We start from the raw sequence: 19,603 nt of genomic DNA, 5'->3' as shown, positions 1-19,603 counted from the left end.
AATATTAATGCTTTCTATACGCTCTGACAGCTCTAGTTTATAACTTTTGCTGTAAATTTTATATTTCAGTTGTTAATTAAATGTGCTCTAGGCTTAAACTGAACACTGTGTATCACGACTGTGAGCTTTGGAATAATAATATGCAGCACATCCAGTGTTTGGTACATCCAATTCTTTATTGGTTTATCTGCAAGGCATGTCTTTCATTATAATCACAATGGCAGTAACTACTTCTCTCCATCACACTTCAAACACTCAAAGAACTGAGACGTGAAACTGCTATTGTAAAAGGGGAGGGGTGCACTTGGTTCTGCAGGTTTGTGGCTCCATCTGAAAATGTGTGTAGTGTAAAGAGTGCAAAACACACTTTGGTGGGAAGTCACTTGTCCACGGAGTGCATCCAGAACGGTTGCTGGGGCACTTCGCTGCGCTGTAACATTGTGAGGAGAAATTCACCCCTTTGGGGCATATTCAATTGTTTTGAATCCCCGTGGCGTTAAAACTATTACTGTTATTACGGTAATAGTAAGCTGGATTTCAGCTCGCGGCTCAGGGAGCTGAAATCCAGCGAGAAAACTATCGTAATGACGGTAATAGAGCGCGCGCCGCAAGATTTTTGGCGTTTCCCCCAACAATTGATTATGCCCCTTTGAGTCCAACCTGCTAGTACTTTAAAGTCCTCTTTTGGTGGAACTGCCTTGATTTGCCAAACTTTTTGAGCCACAAGTGACAAGAGCGCGGGGGGCGTGGCACCGCAATGCGCGTCATAGACAGCAAGGAGCCGATGATGTCGCTATTTGCGGTGATAGGCTTACAACATACTTGCCTACTTTTTGGACATCCCCTCCTGGTAGAGCTCAAAATCATGTCATGTCATGATGATGCCATTCACAGCGATCTGGGAGGGTGACTTACTCTCCGGGGAGTCTAGGAGGACTCCATGAAATCCGGGAGTTTCACGGGCTTACTGGGCATGTAGAGGAATATGGCATATCGTGAAAGGGGGCATGGCCCTACGGTAACATGGTGGTGGTTTGGGTGGATTCTTCAGGAGAAGCTTATTTGTTTCTTGATTTTATGTTTCTAAATGTTGGGGTGTATGCTTTAGGACTACCCACTTTATTAATTTTAACATTTTTGTCTTTGGTCTTAAACACTACTCAGTTTAGCCTTATTTATGCCTTATCTTACTTATGACAGCGAGGGCACTTGGGACTAACTTGGAAAGGATGGCTGGGACGCAGAAGTTATAAAGGAAAGACTTTTTATCGTATGTTTGAACACCAACAAGCACCTTTATATCTAAATAGTGTAGAGGCAGTTTATCTTTTGATAAATATTGCTATATATGGACTTACAAGGAGGCAAATTTTAACCTGTTTTTGGAATGGTTTAACCATTACCCTTCCTCCACCAAACTTCACAGTTGGCATAATGCAATTAGAAAGGTAAAGTTCTCCAGGTATCCGCCAAACTTAATCTCACCCATCTGACTGCCAAGCAGAGAATCATGATTCATCACTCCACAGAACACATTTGCACTGTTCCACAGTCCAGTGTTGTTGTGGTTTACGCCACTCCATCCTACTCTTGGCATTGGTCTTGGTGATGTGAGGCTTGCATGCAGCTGCTCGGCCATGGAAACCCATTTCATTAAGCTCCTGTCGCACAGTTTTTGTGTTTACATTAAAGCCAGTGGAAGTTCGAAATTCTTCAGATATGGAATTAGCAGAGCATTGGCAACTTTTACGCACCATGAGCCTTAGCAGTTGTTGATTCCGATGTGTGATTTTACACGGTCTTCCACTTTGTCGCTTTGTTGCTGTTGTTCCTAAACGCTTCCACTTTCTAATAATATCACATACAGTTGACCGTAGAATATCCAGCAGGGACTGAGCTTTTCAGAACGACCGATTTTTGTATCACAAATGTTTGCACGGCTAGGTGCTTGATTTTATACACCTCTGGCAACGGGTCCGATTGAAACACCTCAATTCAATAATTAACAGGTGTGGCCAAATACTTTTGTCCATATAGTGTAGTTCTGCCCAGAACATAAAGAGTGTATCCATACAATACGTGCTCAATAATACTTGTAACATAAACACATCAACTAGATAGTATTTTAGATTTTCCAACTAAATGTTAGCTTATCACCCCTCTGGAAGATCTCTATAGTTGGCCGTGCCTTGGGGGCGTGGCCTCGCTAATCCTCTAGCCCGGCCTCCTGCTATACAATACCAATCTTGGCCTGTTATAGCAGGGGACAGGCTTCACCACTTCACCAATGAAGCGGGGAGGATTTGGGAGGTTTCCCAAAAATTCAGGAGTAAGCAACTATGAGTAAATGCCTGTTATACTCATAGTTATTAGCATATATTAAAATCTAATAGATGGTTATTTTTAGAGGCTACATATTTTCTTTATTCAGCTCAAATATAATCCTGTTAATGTAAAACAAGGCAGAACATAAACTGCTAAATCTAATAAGGCAAACGCATCCAATAATAGCAAACAATATCTAGAAGAAAAAAAACAAGCAAACAAAACAGTGTTTAATAATTGAAGATGAACAATAAAAACTCTTAGCTATAAATATCTACTTAGCTGTTCACAATACTTTCCCTTCAAAGGTAAGTGAAATGTATGACACAGAAAAGCACGCATTGCAGCAAAATCTATTAATGATTGTGACATAGAAAACAGTGGAACAATAGGAATATGCACTTTAATGGTTTGGGTCAGCATAAGATGATGCCATAAAGATTAATTAGTCAATTAGCAATACTCAAAACTGCAGCTTACACACACTGCACTGAAAGCGAAAGTAACTCTTATTTTAGAAAGATTAGTCTTTGTAGGACACTTCCTGCTCATTAAAACAGCTCTACTCCCATAGCTACCAAGGTGTAGTAGGCAAAAGAGGCAGCTACTTTGAATGCAGCTAAGGTTGGGGGCACATGCACAGCACTGAGTACAACAATATCAGCAGCAGAACAGTCTGTACCTGACTGTCATCAGAAAGGAGAATGTTGTTTTACATGGCTCATGATAAGATGAACCCACAGAAGTATAAATATATCATACTTGCCAACTCTCCCGGAATGTACGGGAGACTCTTGAAATCCAGGTCGGTCTCCCGGGAGAGCAGGCAAGTCTCGCAATTCCCTGGCCAAAATGACGCGATTTGCTGTGAATTGCACCATTTTGGCCCCGCCCCCGGCGGCAAAACATAATTTCCATCGAGGGGGTGGGGCCAAAATGACGCAACTGACCGCGCCCCGCCTATCTCGCCCTCTAGTCACTCCCCTCTCCCGGACTGCACTGCCTGAAAGTATGCAAGTATGAAATATATTTGTATGAGTGTCTGTCTAGAGGGATGGGAGCAGGTCAGCTTGTCTGTCTTGGAAACAAAAACACATTTTCCTGTCACTGGGTACTCCCATTCTTGTACATACATTTTTCAAGCTACTGGTGAAACAGTCAAAATTGAGCTAATGGTGTCAGATGGCAATAATGCCACGTGGATTTCCAATGTTTAGCTCAAAGCAAGACCGGGATCTCACCTACATGGGGAGGTTGTAATGCAGACAACGTCATTGTGTGTCGCCTCACCCTCCCCGGGTCACTTTGTCTACTCTAGCAACTAGGTGTAGGCCTCACGATGGTTAGAACTAGTGATGGGAGCAGCCATGTCCCCAGTTGGGGAAGAGCCTAGCCATGCGGCGTGGAAGCGCTAGCACTGGACATGCAAGGACCATGTGGGAGACGAGAATGTTTTTATCTGCATTTTTGGTGACAGCAGCCATATCACAGCTGGGACCCAGGCAGGAGGGAGGTCCCGGGTCCTCGGCAAGGGGGGTCTCGGGCAGATGGCACAAACCACAAATCTGGAATAAGCCCTGAGGGGGGGTTCTCCACTACCAGGGGTACACCAGAGGAGCCACGGGGAGTGGTGGGTGCACGGCTGCTGCCTCCTGGGGCAAGTTTGTTTAAGTCCACATTGCTGGGAAGATTCCCCAAAGTTAGAGTCCATTGAAAGACTATGGAAGAGAAAAATAGACTCCATACATAGTGAAGTAGGGCCAGCACGGGGATCCCTACCTTCAGGGGTACTCCAGAAGAAGGGCACCAGTTTGGGGGTGTGTACCAAATGTTATGAGCAGCTCCTCCTGAGAGGAATGTGTGCGTGGTGGAAGACTCACGGGGAGTAAGGGAAATACTCTAGTAAAGAGTGTGCTCTTAAAGTCCCACATGAAAGACACGGAATGTGGAAAATGTTTAATCCAAGAGCATTCTGGAAACATTAATCACAAAGTAGCTGACAGCACCAGCATGGTTATGAAGGTAGGTCGTTGGATGATCGTCTGTACAGCAGCTGGAGGAGAGTCCCCTCATACCGTGAGGGGAGGTCGCTGCACCAGCACAGCGTGGCTACAAGTTGTGGAAGAGGTTCCCTGGTGTAAGGGATGCTGTGCATCTATGGAGGAGAGTCCCTTCATACCGTGAGGGGAGGTCGCTGCACCAGCACAGCGTGGTTACAAGTTGTGGAAGAGGTCCCCTGGTGTAGGGGATGCTGTGCATCTATGGAGGAGAGTCCCCTCATACCGTGAGGGGAGGTCGCTGCACCAGCACAGCGTGGTTACAAGTTGTGGAAGAGGTCCCCTGGTGTAGGGGATGCTGTGCATCTATGGAGGAGAGTCCCCTCATACCGTGAGTGGAGGTCGCTGCACCAGCACAGCATGGCTACAAGTTGTGGAAGAGGTTCCCTGGTGTAAGGGATGCTGTGCATCTATGGAGGAGAGTCCCCTCATACCGTGAGGGGAGGTCGCTGCACCAGCACAGCATGGCTACAAGTTGTGGAAGAGGTCCCCTGGTGTAGGGGATGCTGTGCATCTATGGAGGAGAGTCCCCTCATACTGTGAGGGGAGGTCGCTGCACCAGAACAGCGTGGTTACAAGTTGTGGAAGAGGTTCCCTGGTGTAGTGGATGCTGTGCATCTATGGAGGAGAGTCCCTTCATACCGTGAGGGGAAGTTGCTGCACCAGCACAGCGTGGTTACAAGTTGTGGAAGAGGTTCCCTGGCTTAGTGGATGCTGTGTATCTATGGAGGAGAGTCCCCTCATACCGTGAGGGGAGGTCGCTGCACCAGCACAGCATGGCTACAAGTTGTGGAAGAGGTCCCCTGGTGTAGTGGATGCTGTGCATCTATGGAGGAGAGTCCCTTCATACCGTGAGGGGAAGTTGCTGCACCAGCACAGCGTGGTTACAAGTTGTGGAAGAGGTTCCCTGGCTTAGTGGATGCTGTGTATCTATGGAGGAGAGTCCCCTCATACCGTGAGGGGAGGTCGCTGCACCAGCACAGCGTGGTTACAAGTTGTGGAAGAGGTTCCCTGGCGTAGTGGATGCTGTGCATCTATGGAGGAGAGTCCCCTCATACCGTGAGGGGAGGTCGCTGCACCAGCACAGCGTGGTTACAAGTTGTGGAAGAGGTCCCCTGGTGTAGGGGATGCTGTGCATCTATGGAGGAGAGTCCCCTCATACCGTGAGTGGAGGTCGCTGCACCAGCACAGCATGGCTATAAGTTGTGGAAGAGGTTCCCTGGTGTAAGGGATGCTGTGCATCTATGGAGGAGAGTCCCCTCCTACCGTGAGGGGAGGTCGCTGCACCAGCACAGCATGGCTACAAGTTGTGGAAGAGGTTCCCTGGTGTAAGGGATGCTGTGCATCTATGGAGGAGAGTCCCTGGATAGTGGGATAATCAAAGTGGAGGAGTGCAAGTACCTCTGACACATACCGACTGTGTGCTCGTATATATGAGGAGCTATGAGCGTATGCTGTGGTACTACTACACCAAAAAACACCTGGAATGTGAAGTGGCAAATATGTTTTACATCCAGCACAAGTGTGTGCTGGAGGAGTTGGCGTTAATGGAATGAAATTTCACTGCAACCATTATGCTTATGTCCTGGTGGAGAAGACGTCTGAAAATGTTTGTTTATTTATCATGCGATGGTCTGGCATCCAACAGTTTATATGTCCTTTGCCTTGCACCCCCACCAGTGTCTCTCCTGAGTACTCAGGGGACCCTCTGGCCACGAATGCCACATCCACGCCATAGCCGAAGTTGAAGAGGAGAGCAACAGCGAGTGGGGTACCATACTACATCATGGCACCCCAAGTAAGTGTACAAGCAGCACTAGCAGGGTTTCACAATGTGACCTGTAATCTAATTAGTAGGCCTACACGTAAACTCATGTATATATACTTAAAGCAGTATAACACTGTTGTAGAGAAATATAATGGTAATTACCTTTCTTCTTACTTAGCCATGCCACTGAAGTCGGTGTCCCTGTGCCCTCCTTTACAGAAACTCTACTTTGGTAAGATGTTGCGTCTGCAACTTTTCTCTGGTGTAAAGTTTCATCTTTCTTGATCACCAGAAAATCTGCTCGTCCTTCAGCCGGGTAAGAGCTTTTCAAATAGGCAGCCGATTCCGCCAGGTTCTCCATGTTCAGTTTCCTTTCTGTGGAGCTGCAAGAGTCGAAGTCTGAGCCATCAAAACTTTCAGTTCTCGAGCCGTTTTCTTCTTCGATAATGTCCATCATTGGTTTCATCATAGGTGAGTCTTGGTCTCTCTTTGGACTTTCTTCAGAAGCTGAGGAGCCATCACACGACTCAATTATGAGCTCACTGTCCAGCTCGGCTTCACGTTCCTCCCTGAGTATACTATATTGTATGGATGGGGAGGCAGGTGACGGTGGCGGGCCACTGATGTGACTGAATGTCATGTAAGCAGATTGCATGGTCTCTTCTCCTGCCAGCTGGTCTTCTGAAACAAGCTCTATTTCCGAGTCACCAGATTCAGTGCTGGAAGCCTCATTATCTAGCGATGACGGGACAGCTGGTAGCACAGGCATACTTTTATAATCCTGTTTCTCTGAGTAAACGCTGTGAGGTTTCTGTTTTTCAGTTGTTTCATAAGGAAAGCCTTTTGTTGCTTCTTTTGCCTTCATGGCGCTGATAAGTTCATCTTCAGATATCCGGAATTTATTCTCTAAGCCAGATGGTTCTGTATATCCATCTGGATACAAACAAAAACAGAAAAACAAACATGGTGAGCAAAACAACTTCTAAAAGACTTGAAATATAAAGCATAAAATACTTTTATTTCATTAGATGATTATAAACAATGCAAATTAGACATGAGTTTGTTACGGACGGGGATAGTTCGACTGGGGGGCCGGGGGGTAGGCCGTCAGGCTGCAAAATACAATTTTTTCCCCCGCGGCCGCATCTGATGACATCACATGCGGCCGCGTCAGCGCACAGGCGGCCGCATCACATGACAGGGGATGCGGCCGCGTCATAAATGACGCGGCCGCATCCCTTTTCATGATATGCGGCCGCCTGTGTGCCCCCCGGCCACGCCTCTCCCAGCCCGCGTCTGTGTACCACCATCAAAAAAATATTGTTGAAAAAATAAACTATGCACATTAAACCACCTTGTTTGGAGTCCTCGAATGTCCACTTGTGATGGAAAAAAACTGTTTTAAGATTGGATTCACATTTTAAATAGGACCCAACAACCTAATCCAACCACAATGGTATCTTCAAACACCAAACATGGATTTGTTGAAGGATCTTTCTAATGACATTTACGGCATTTTCCCAAAACAAAGTGATGCACGCATTGGAGGTCTAGGACCTAGGCCTCAAATTATTAACACAGATTTTCTATTGCAGCTTATTGCAGTAACGGAAAATCTGCATTTGCCAATTCACACATGCAGATTGGAACTGGAAGCTGGAAAATGCATTATTTGTTGGTGAAAGCATTTTTCCTTGTTGTAAAATGTTTATAATTATATATATATAGTATCTAGGTGCTTGGCACTCATAAATAACATGTGTACATTACCAGGTGAAGCAGCACTCAAGGATTTAAGACAAATTGTACCAAGTTTCAGTATAGTACTTTCCTCAAACCAATCACAAACAACAAATCAATAACACCCACATGGTGCACCTGTGTGTTTGTATTCTAAGGAAAAGACTGTGTGTGAATTAACCCTGTCTGCAGTCTGAACCCTCAGACTCTTGGGATCTCTCCTGCCCCTATGCAGGAGAGGCGTGGCAAAATCATACTTGCTCACTCTCACTGAAATTCCAGGAGGCTCCCGAATTCTGGAGAGTCCTCCCGGACTCCCAGAAGAGTAGGCAGCTCTCCCGGATCCTAAAAAAATGCCGAAATTCACTGCATTGAATATCGGGGACGGGGCTTATTTGCGGCATTAAGCCCCGTCCCCCGCTATTCAATGCATGGAATTTAGGCCTTCTATAGTGGGGGTGTGGTTATGGTGACACAAAGACGGCATCACGCCCCCTCCTACCTCTGTCACGTGACCTGAGTCACAAAGTCGACAACTATGAGCAAAATAGGTCTCTTTGCTACACATGTCTTACATCTATACATCTATACATCTTAACCTAGATGCACTGCTACACCTGTGTGTAACCCAGTCTGCAGCCTTTACTCCCTTTGTCACTATATATATATATATATATATATATATATATATATATATATATATATATATGCATAGGGCATGGGCCTCTGAGCCTGGTCTGACAAAGATGTAAGTTAGCTCTTACCACTCCAGCCAGTATTGTTAATATTTTATTGATAGATTGGAGAGATAAGCGGTAAGACAAAATCAACCTTATCTACATCCAATGCAACCAGGGCAGGGCTGGCAACCTTTAGCCCAGGGGCAAGACTTGACTCAGGAGCCTGTTAGAAACATTTTAAAGGAGAATAAATGCAGGTGGCCAAGTGATCCAGCCCAAGGTGCCCCCCAGCCCAGCCTGCCCCTGAATGTAACATACTGGGTTAACAATATCAGTGGTGTGCACAGGGATCAGTATTCTGCACTGTTTGTTTGCTTCTTTTCTTGAAATTTTTTATGAAGATCCTTTTAGTCTGTATTGCGGTATTTATTCACATTATCATTGGATATTTATGACATCAACATGCCTGTTTGTACTTGCTTTACTACCAACTATTTTTTACTTGGTAGCAGGTGATTTATGCTATATGTGGCAACTAGATTAGCCTCTGGCAATTATCTTGATGTATATGATAGCCGCTATTATTAGTATATTGTGACTGCATTACTAATCAATTGGCTAGTAATTATTATCATTTTGTACACGTATGCTTCTGTCAGCACAGATAAAGTATAGCTGTGCTGACAACTGTATAGCTACAATACACACTGAGCGATCTCACGAATCAGTCTATGGAGGGAATTCACAGTCATAGAAAGGTAGAATTTTTAACTTTAAGCAGGATTTTTCAACCTATTGGGATAGATTTAGCAAACCTTGTAAAAGGAATGAGAGAATGTGTTGAGGTATGTAAAATGAAATAATAAAATATGACATTTATTTAGTAGACCAATAGGGTCTCCGCATGTGCGCAATAGAATGTAGTTATACAGAGTGGTCAAATTGGAAATTTAGAAGCGGCGGTATGGAAAAATGTAAGTGAATGGAATTTGGTACTGTTACAATCAAAGCAGTAGGAGAAGTGGTGATATGGCCACCTCAACCAATGAGGACACAACAGATACACGTGATACTTTGTGATATCAAACAGCACATGTAACATCAGCAACTATTATATAATATCCTACCCACTATGATATCACACATATGCCTGGCCATTAGACCACATCCCAAGCAGGGGCGGATCTAGGAAATGACTATACCCCGGGCGATGTAGGGGGGGCCATTTAGGCCCCGCCCCCTTTCTGACTTCTGAGGCTGCTGGCGGCTGCACAGTATGTGCAGGTCCGTTCAGCAGTGACAGTGTGCTGTCCCGCTGCTCTGATTGTGTTTAGAACACAATCAGAGCAGCACACTGTCACTGCTGAACGGACCTGCACAGTGTGTAGCTGTCGGCAGCAAGCCCCCCCCCCCCCCCCCCCCCCCGGATCCGCCACTGATCCCAAGCCATTGTATTGTGAGGATTATCACATCTCAGATTGGCAGAGCTCTGGGCAGAGATAAAGGGATTTACTAGGACTATCATAGAGACAAGGTAACGTCCTACAACAAGAACATTTGTATACAGTCATACTGTAATATTTACATTAGAACATTTCAAAGAGAAATATAAATGTCATTGCTTACCTGTATCTGGTGGTGAGAGAGACTCTGGACTGTCTTCTGGTTCTGACACCATTACTGTTGGAACCATGTCTGAACCTGGCTTTAAGCCTGCATCAGGGAGATCCTCACTGGTTTCAATGAAGTCACTTTCTATGGAGCCTCCTGCCCCAGTAAAGGTGATTTTTACAGGGGACGCCTTAGTATTTCTGGTGGCGGTGTCACTATACAATCCCATGTTTTCACCGGGTTCCTCCATATATGCTGCAAATGAGAAATCTTCATATACTTGGTCATTATATGAGTGTTTTTGCCCAGTCTTTGAGGTGCCGTCATGCATACGTCCTTCAGCAGGAAAATCGTATCCTAATTGGCCTGCTTTTCTCTCGTCAACCTCTTGTTCTGGTGAATGTTGTGGTTTTGTATCTGGAGACCTGCGGATGTCAATATATTTGTAAGCCTCCAATTTATCGTCTTCCAAAGGGTCTGACAATGTTTTGATCACATCCTTGCTTTCCGCAGGTGTCATCTCAATACCCGAATCGGAACTAAATAAGCCACGAGACTCGAATATCGGCACATCTTGAGAATGAGAGACAAAACCGAGTTTTTCATTTTCTGAGCTTGTGCCACCATCTTCCTTAAGGATCCCAGTGAAGTAGGTGGAGTCTGTCTGTGACGTCATGTAACGCTCATCTGACGTCAGAGAAGTGTAAAAGGCTCCTTCATTATCTACTGGTAACTTCTTGGAGTTTGCGTAATCTGAAATCACAACATAAAAATAGCAAACGTATTAAAATAAGTGGTAGGATGTTGTCAATTTAAAACAAACACTAGCAATGAATGAATTCAGTCTACTGAATATAATGATGTGGATATTAAAGTCTCTTGTATGTCCCACTGTTCTCAACAGGAGCTTTAACATCAATTATATCATTAAGTCCAGGTTATTAAAAGTGGAATATTAGAGTACGCTATTTCTGAAAGGTTGCACTTTCAAGTATTATTTTTTTATTGTGGCATAATTAAGTCAGATTAAGACCCCATGGGGCCTTAGCCAACATATCAATCCCCTTCCCATCACCATTTGTCAAAAAAACATAAAAATGGGTTAGGGTAATACCATACTTGCCAGCCTTTCATTAATGCTCTCCGGAAGATCCCGGGGGGAGAGGTGGGCATTTGAGGGGGGGCTCGGCGAATCATGTCATTTTGGCCCGCCCCATGACGCAAACGCACCATTTTACCCAGGGGGCGTACCAAAATGACGAGATTCCCAGAGAATCAAGTCATGAGGCTCCAATTTCTGCCCACTTCATTAGAAAGTGGGCAGATCCGGGAGAATGCCCTACTCTCCAGGGATTCCAGGAGACCTACCCAGAAAACAGGAGTTTCCCAGACATTCCGGGAGAATGGCAAGTATGGGTAATACAGGTCCCTCAGAGCTCAGAGGGTGCAAGGCAGAAGGCTGGTGTCACGGTTCTCAAACAGAAGTACAGCTAGGAGTCATGAATTCGGTGAAAAACACTGTGTTTATTTGCAGAGAGGTGATAACAGGTAATAAGGAGCAGTGATAAATACCAGGTTCCAGCTGATGCAGCAAGTAGCATGAATGTCCAGAAACAATCAGGTAAGGACAACAGGAAATGACATCAGGATTAGGACAACAGGAAAGGACATCACAGGATGGGACAACAATAACCAGCAATGACTGCTGGGAGGAACAGGTATATATAAGGGGAATGAGACACACCCAGGTGCATGAGATAATTAGTGAACATACAGGTTAACTCCTTAAGCACAAGAATAAAGCACAATAGCAGCACCTCTGGTGAAAAGAGGTACTGCTGGACAACACAAAATAGCAATACAAATCATAGAGTCCAAAAGTCCAGGAGGCAGGTTGTTACAGTACCCCCTCCCTAAAGGGCGGATTCCAGACGCCCATATCACCAAAAGTGTTTGAAAGTGTCCGAGTCATAGTCCACTATCGGGCATGTGGTGGAGAAATCCTCATCCATGGACAGAGAAGGTACGGAAACCATGTCCAAGGAATGCGGGAATCCCGAAGTCTCACCTCTCTTCTTTTTACATTTCTTTTTCTTTGCTTTCTTTTTAGGGACACAGGATTGCTCAAACTGAATAGAACATGCAGGTAGCCTCAAAGGTTGGGCAACTGGAGACAACGAAGTTGGCACAACAGACATGCAAGGAGTAAAACTGACAAGTGTTGGAACAAATTCTTTGCACACTGCCTCACAAAAAAGTTGTAAATCGGAAAGGATGGGATCTCTGGTCTCAACAAAGGGGCTGGCCCATTCCAGAGCTTTCCCTGTAAAATTGGACAACAGGTAATATACTTGCTTCCGTTGGCTATCTAGGAGGTCAGGTACTGATGGTAAATAGGATATAAAAAATTTAATCAGAGCATTAAATTGCTGCATATCCCAGTTGAAGGTAGGTGGTAGATCAGACTTGGTGGCAGGCCCGGACTGGGCAGCAGGCTTGACAGGAGACCCGGAATGGGCGGCAGGCTTGCCAGCAGGCCCGGACTGGGCGGCAGACTTGCCAGCAGGCCCGGACTGGGCGGCAGACTTGCCAGCAGGCCCGGACTGGGCGGCAGACTTGCCAGCAGGCCCGGACTGGGCGGCAGACTTGCCAGCAGGCCCGGACTGGGCGGCAGACTTGGAGGAGACAGCGCTGTGAGAAGCCTCGGAGGGGACAGCACTTTGAGAAGCCTGAGGGCAGACAGCACTTTGAGAAGCCTGAGGGCAGACAGCACTTTGAGAAGCCTGAGGGCAGACAGCACTTTGAGAAGCCTGAGGGCAGACAGCACTTTGAGAAGCCTGAGGGCAGATAGCACTTTGAGAAGCCTGAGGGCAGACAGCACTTTGAGAAGCCTGAGGGCAGACAGCACTTTGAGAAGCCTGAGGGCAGACAGCACTTTGAGAAGCCTGAGGGCAGACAGCACCAAGTGGTAACTCGGGCTGGACCGCATGGACTGGCAACTCGGGCTGGACCGCATGGACTGGCAACTCGGGCTGGACCGCATGGACTGGCAACTCGGGCTGGACCGCATGGACTGGCAACTCGGGCTGGACCGCATGGACTGGCAACTCGGGCTGGACCGCATGGACTGGCAACTCGGGCTGGACCGCATGGACTGGCAACTCGGGCTGGACCGCATGGACTGGCAACTCGGGCTGGACCGCATGGACTGGCAACTCGGGCTGGACCGCATGGACTGGCAACTCGGGCTGGACCGCATGGACTGGCAACTCTTCTGGCGCAGACTGGAGGGACAGGACCCCCTCTGGAGAAGTCTTTAAGGGCAGCGCCCCCTCTGGAGCAGACGGTAAGGGCAGCACCCCCTCTGGAGCAGACGGTAAGGGCAGCGCCCCCTCTGGAGCAGACGGTAAGGGCAGCGCCCCCTCTGGAGCAGACGGTAAGGGCAGCGCCCCCTCTGGAGCAGACGGTAAGGGCAGCGCCCCCTCTGGAGCAGACGGTAAGGGCAGCGCCCCCTCTGGAGCAGACTGGAAGGGCAGCGCCCCCTCTGGAGCAGACTGGAAGGGCAGCGCCCCCTCTGGAGCAGAGTGGAAGGGCAGCGCCCCCTCTGGAGCAGAGTGGAAGGGCAGCGCCCCCTCTGGAGCAGAGTGGAAGGGCAGCGCCCCCTCTGGAGCAGAGTGGAAGGGCAGCGCCCCCTCTGGAGAAGACTGGAAGGGCAGCGCCCCCTCTGGAGAAGACTGGAAGGGCAGCGCCCCCTCTGGAGCAGACTGGAAGGGCAGCGCCCCCTCTGGAGCAGACTGGAAGGGCAGCGCCCCCTCTGGAGCAGACTGGAAGGGCAGCGCCCCCTCTGGAGCAGACTGGAAGGGCAGCGCCCCTTCTGGAGCAGACTGGAAGGGCAGCGCCCCCTCTGGAGCAGACTGGAAGGGCAGCGCCCCCTCTGGAGCAGACTGGAAGGGCAGCGCCCCCTCTGGAGCAGACTGGAGCTCAGGAACAGAGAAAGCGGCTGAAAACTCTGAACCGGACACAGTGGCAGCAGGCTCGGGACCGGACACAGTGGCAGCAGGCTCGGGACCGGACACAGTGGCAGCAGGCTCGGGACCGGACACAGTGGCAGCAGGCTCGGGACCGGACACAGTGGCAGCAGGCTCGGGACCGGACACAGTGGCAGCAGGCTCGGGACCGGACACAGTGGCAGCAGGCTCGGGACCGGACACAGTGGCAGCAGGCTCGGGACCGGACACAGTGGCAGCAGGCTCCAAGCTGGAGGCAGATGATGTGACCTCAGAGCTGGAGGCAGATGATGTGACCTCAGAGCTGGAGGCAGATGATGTGACCTCAGAGCTGGAGGCAGATGATGTGACCTCAGAGCTGGAGGCAGATGATGTGACCTCAGAGCTGGAGGCAGATGATGTGACCTCAGAGCTGGAGGCTGGCACCTCGGCACAGGAGACAGAGGCTGGCACCTCGGCACAGGAGACAGAGGCTGGCACCTCGACACAGGAGACAGAGGCTGGCACCTCGACACAGGAGACAGAGGCTGGCACCTCGACACAGGAGACAGAGGATGGCACCTCGACACAGGAGACAGAGGCTGGCACCTCGACACAGGAGACAGAGGATGGCACCTCGACACAGGAGACAGAGGCTGGCACCTCGGCACAGGAGACAGAGGCTGGCACCTCGGCACAGGAGACAGAGGCTGGCACCTCGGCACAGGAGACAGAGGCTGGCACCTCGGCACAGGAGACAGAGGCTGGCACCTCGGCACAGGAGACAGAGGCTGGCACCTCGGCACAGGAGACAGAGGGAGTGGGTGCCTCAGGACAGGCGGCTGGAGCTGGCAGATTGGGTCTCTTTGCAGAGAAAAGAAATGCTGGAGCATAAACAGATTTGGAGTGCCGAGAGGAAACAACAGGAGATGGTTCAGTAAGTTGACGTGGTCTACGGACAGGACAGTCCTGCAAGAAATGTGCACTGCTGGCACAGTAGAGACACAGTTTGTTGGTTATTCTGCGCTGTCGCTCCACTTCGGTCAGATGGGGGCGTGGCCCACTTGTGAACCGGGCATTAGTTAAACTGCAGTTGTTAGTTAAATGCAAATTTGACATGGTATTATTGCAAGGTGTTGGCGGCACGGATTCAGTAGCAGACAGAGTTGGCTGGGTCAAATCAACAGTATCAGATTTCAGTGAAACAGTCTCTGATAGTCTCCTGAGTGGGTCCAAAAGCAAAGTGGAAAATTTGGCCAGCTGGGAGCGTAACAATATAATGTCCATTTGTAAGGCTTGTAGCAGTGGTAATTCCATGATTGGTAACACAGACATGTTGCAAAAGACAATGAAAACTTGATTGCAGCAAAAAGTCCCAGAATAAAACAAAACTTTCACCTGACTCCAAAGCTGTTTTTTGGGCTGGTTATACTGTCACGGTTCTCAAACAGAAGTACAGCTAGGAGTCATGAATTCGGTGAAAAACACTGTGTTTATTTGCAGAGAGGTGATAACAGGTAATAAGGAGCAGTGATAAATACCAGGTTCCAGCTGATGCAGCAAGTAGCATGAATGTCCAGAAACAATCAGGTAAGGACAACAGGAAATGACATCAGGATTAGGACAACAGGAAAGGACATCACAGGATGGGACAACAATAACCAGCAATGACTGCTGGGAGGAACAGGTATATATAAGGGGAATGAGACACACCCAGGTGCATGAGATAATTAGTGAACATACAGGTTAACTCCTTAAGCACAAGAATAAAGCACAATAGCAGCACCTCTGGTGAAAAGAGGTACTGCTGGACAACACAAAATAGCAATACAAATCCATACTTGCCAACTCTCCCGGAATGTCCGGGAGACTCCCGCATTTCGCGAGAGTCTCCCGGACTCCCGGGAGAGTATGGCAATCTCCCTGATCTGCCCACTTCCTAGTGAAGTGGGCAGAATTCGGTTCAAACGCCGCGATTCACCGGGAATCGCGGCGTTTGGCCCTGCCCCCGCTGTAAAATGACGCGATTTGCGTCATCACGTCACGGGGGCGGGGCTAAAATGACGCGAATTTCGAAGCCGCGCCCCCTACACGCCCACCTCCCCCTTGCATCTCCCGGACGTAAATTATAAAATGTCGGCAAGTATGTACAAATCATAGAGTCCAAAAGTCCAGGAGGCAGGTTGTTACAGCTGGGCTGCGTAATTAATGATCTAGCTATGGTTATAACCACCAAACACTGCACTTTGTTGCAATACATTCTCCACTCTAAAGCTTTATACAAAATGGGCTTGAAATTGTACCATCTATCTAGCCTGAGAATTGAACACAAACATACAGTGGGGATGATGCAGAGTTGGGTGTAAAATTGGAGCAACATCCTGTTAAAACAAAAAAAGAGCATGGAAAACAAGCATATTTCTGCCCATATACTGTTAGACTCACCCGCTCCCGCGCGCCGCACTTTCGGGTAGTCCCGGCGGCGATCACCTGACCTAGGGGCGGGGAATTCAAATCCTATTTCCCTCTGCTCTGACACATTATTTGTGTCAGAGCAACGAGTTCTCAGTGCCTGGCTTTCTCTCTCGTGTGCCTTTCCTTGTGTGTTCCTAGCGTCTCCTGGACCTGGATTTACTACAGTGTACCAACCCGGCTTGTCTCCTGACTACTCTTCAGGTTGTCCCCTGGCATTACTGTTTAGATTACTGTGTACCGACCCGGCTTGTCTCCTGATTACTCTGCAGCTTCTTTCCTGGCACCTCTATTGGATTATACTGTGTACCGACCCGGCTTGTCTCCTGGCTATTCTTAAGTGTCTCCTCTGGTACCGCTGTTGGATTGATTACTGTGTACCGACCCAGCCTGTTTCCCGACTACTCTCTTGTTACACCCCTGGTTCCGCGAAGCAGAGAGATTCCTGCATATCAACCCGGTGATACCTCTCTGGATACCACGGTTAGTGTGTCACTGTTTACATCTTGTGTGCTACTGTTACCTTGCTGTCCATCTCATAGAACCTTATCCTTACGTTGGTAGGCTAACCTGGGGGCCGCGACCTGCGGTTCTCCGGCAGCAAAACCCATCCTGCCTTGCAGCGGTCCTTGGAGAAGACCTGGAGGGCCGTTGGACTCCGCTCCCTGGGGAGGCCGCCACAAATGCCGACTAAGGTAATTCCCGAATTGTAACATATACAGAGCCTACACATCTCAAGATGCATCCACCTCTACATCAGCAGCATATGGGCCTGTTTCACGATAAGTCATCAATACCAGCAAATATTACCAGCTGTACTATAGCAGGTGCAAAAGATCCGCCTCCTAACACGTGTGTATGTGTGTTTGTGCAGGTCTGCAGGAGCAAACAGGTTTTTACTGTACTCGGTCTAAGTTAGAGAGCCCTACCACCATCTATCCAGGTGTGTGCAAGTGCCAAAATTGTGCAAGTCAGCACAGGAGCATATGCATGTACCCACTTTCTGGTCATGTACACAAAGATTTCTCACAGGATACACCACACAAACTCTGCACCAGCCCCAATATATCAAAAGCACTGGTCCTCTGAGTGATCTGTACTAATATATACCAGTCAACTCTCCCGGAATGTCTGGGAGACTGTCGAATTCTGGGAAGGTCTCCCAGACTCCCGGAGAGCAAGCAAATATACCGCATCCTGCCCGCCGGGAGCCTCAATTACGTGATTCGCTGTAACTCATATCATTATGGACCCTCCCCCCAAACAATATGTCAATTTCTTGAGGGGTGGGGCCAAAATGAACCGATTCGCCTCGCCCCGCCCTCTCCCGGAAGGGGGAGATAGAAAGTTGACAAGTATAATATACTGTTGTACTCAATTCTGGATAAAAACTATGAATGTTCTCAAACAAAGTCTATAGTATTCTCCTAGTACTCTGGTCAGGTACTAATGAATACAAGATATATAGCAGTTATTAAAGAACAGGCCTCAACTGTGTTTGTGCGTTTATAAAGACTACCTATACATTATATAATTACGTGTCATGTGCTTTCTTACATCTGCTATATAAATTATTCCATTTTTGAATATACATTTATTAGCAAAACAAGCTAGCTCACTAGAAATTAGGAATAATTGTCCCATTTTTATTATGTTACTTAAAATCCAATAATGACATGAATATTACAATTCATTATCTTATTTTAAAATACTCATTGATTTATCTTACATTTTTTTTTATCATCTTGTCATCGTTTTTCAGTGTATTATAAATATTGCTACACTAATTTTTCTTCCACAAATTAGTTCATATTGCAGCAAACACAGATTTGTACCTATATTATATTGAGTCTAACAATATTGTGTACAAAATTATCACTGACAAATTCACTAGTGTGAATTTGCAACAAAGTTGACAGAATCATTAAACAGATGGTTTATTTTGCTGCAGTAGGAAATTTGAAGTGTAGTAAATTCTACCTTAATTCTTTTTAAAAAAAATGCAAAAACATTTTTTTAAATTTCCTTTTTTATGAATTGTAAAGTGCACACATGAGCTATTTTTCAGTCATTTTAGTAATGTATCATTATTTAACAAGCTAATAACAGGAATTGATTTCACAGCTTAAAATAGCATCACTATAAAAGGGTTATATAGCTGGGGATTTATATTGTAACATAACTTTTTGCTATCTCAGAGATCTAGCTTTCTGTAAGTGTTAAATGCCATAATTAACTGGAAAGTGCTATAAAAATATACTTTCCATTAACCCCAGTGTAACGTTATGCAAAGTTATCAATTTAGAGCAGGAGCCAAGGGCCACATTGTAACATTGCACTAGTGTGAAGGGGCCGCAACGGAACCTAAATTACTTAAAAGTAAAATACATAGAATGTACTGCAGTAAAAAGCAATATAATTAAAAGCATAAAAACTGACAGACCCGTTTTCTGTCTACATGAATGATACATGGGGGTAAATTTATCAAGCTGCAGGTTTGAAAAAGTGGACATGTTGTCTATAACAACCAATCAGATTCTAGCTGTCATTTTGTAGAATGTACTAAATAAATGGCAGCTAGAATCTGATTGGCTGCCATAGGCAACATCTCCACTTTTTCAAACCCAGCTTGATAAATGTACCCCATGGTGTCTTTCTTGACTCACAAGATGAGAATGAAATGAGAGTAATTCAGTAAAGTTGGTATAATAAGGGGGAGGGGCCATAGACAGTGCTTGGACATGACTTTCCACGTTTGCCCATACAGTGCATGGCTTGTGCACACAGGGGATGCGATCCCAATTTAGTGCCTCTTGGTAGGTTTAAAACCTGCGGGGTTCCGAAAGTGTAAAGATACATGATGATGACCATCAGCACATGTTTACTAGCATACCTCCCAAAATGGAAGTCCTTGGCAGCGGGACTGGGGGCGTGGCCCATCATGATGGGGCGTGGCCACGGTAT

General features: G+C 47.1%; 1 protein-coding gene across 1 annotated transcript in view; it reads right to left on the bottom strand.

Annotated features, from left to right (window-relative positions):
- RTN1 (reticulon 1) overlaps positions 1-19,603 on the bottom strand; it is a 161,637-nt gene that overhangs the window by 69,897 nt on the left and 72,137 nt on the right. The window contains exons 2-3 of the mRNA XM_075192432.1: positions 10,197-10,934; positions 6,313-7,083 (exon numbers count right to left, since the gene is read on the bottom strand). Of these exons, the coding sequence (XP_075048533.1) occupies positions 6,313-7,083; positions 10,197-10,934 (1,509 nt within the window). The remainder of the gene's footprint in view (positions 1-6,312; positions 7,084-10,196; positions 10,935-19,603) is intronic.

Source organism: Mixophyes fleayi, chromosome 12 (genome assembly GCF_038048845.1).
Source record: "Mixophyes fleayi isolate aMixFle1 chromosome 12, aMixFle1.hap1, whole genome shotgun sequence".
Taxonomy (NCBI): domain Eukaryota; kingdom Metazoa; phylum Chordata; class Amphibia; order Anura; family Limnodynastidae; genus Mixophyes; species Mixophyes fleayi.
This window is presented reverse-complemented; position numbering and strand designations above follow the sequence as displayed.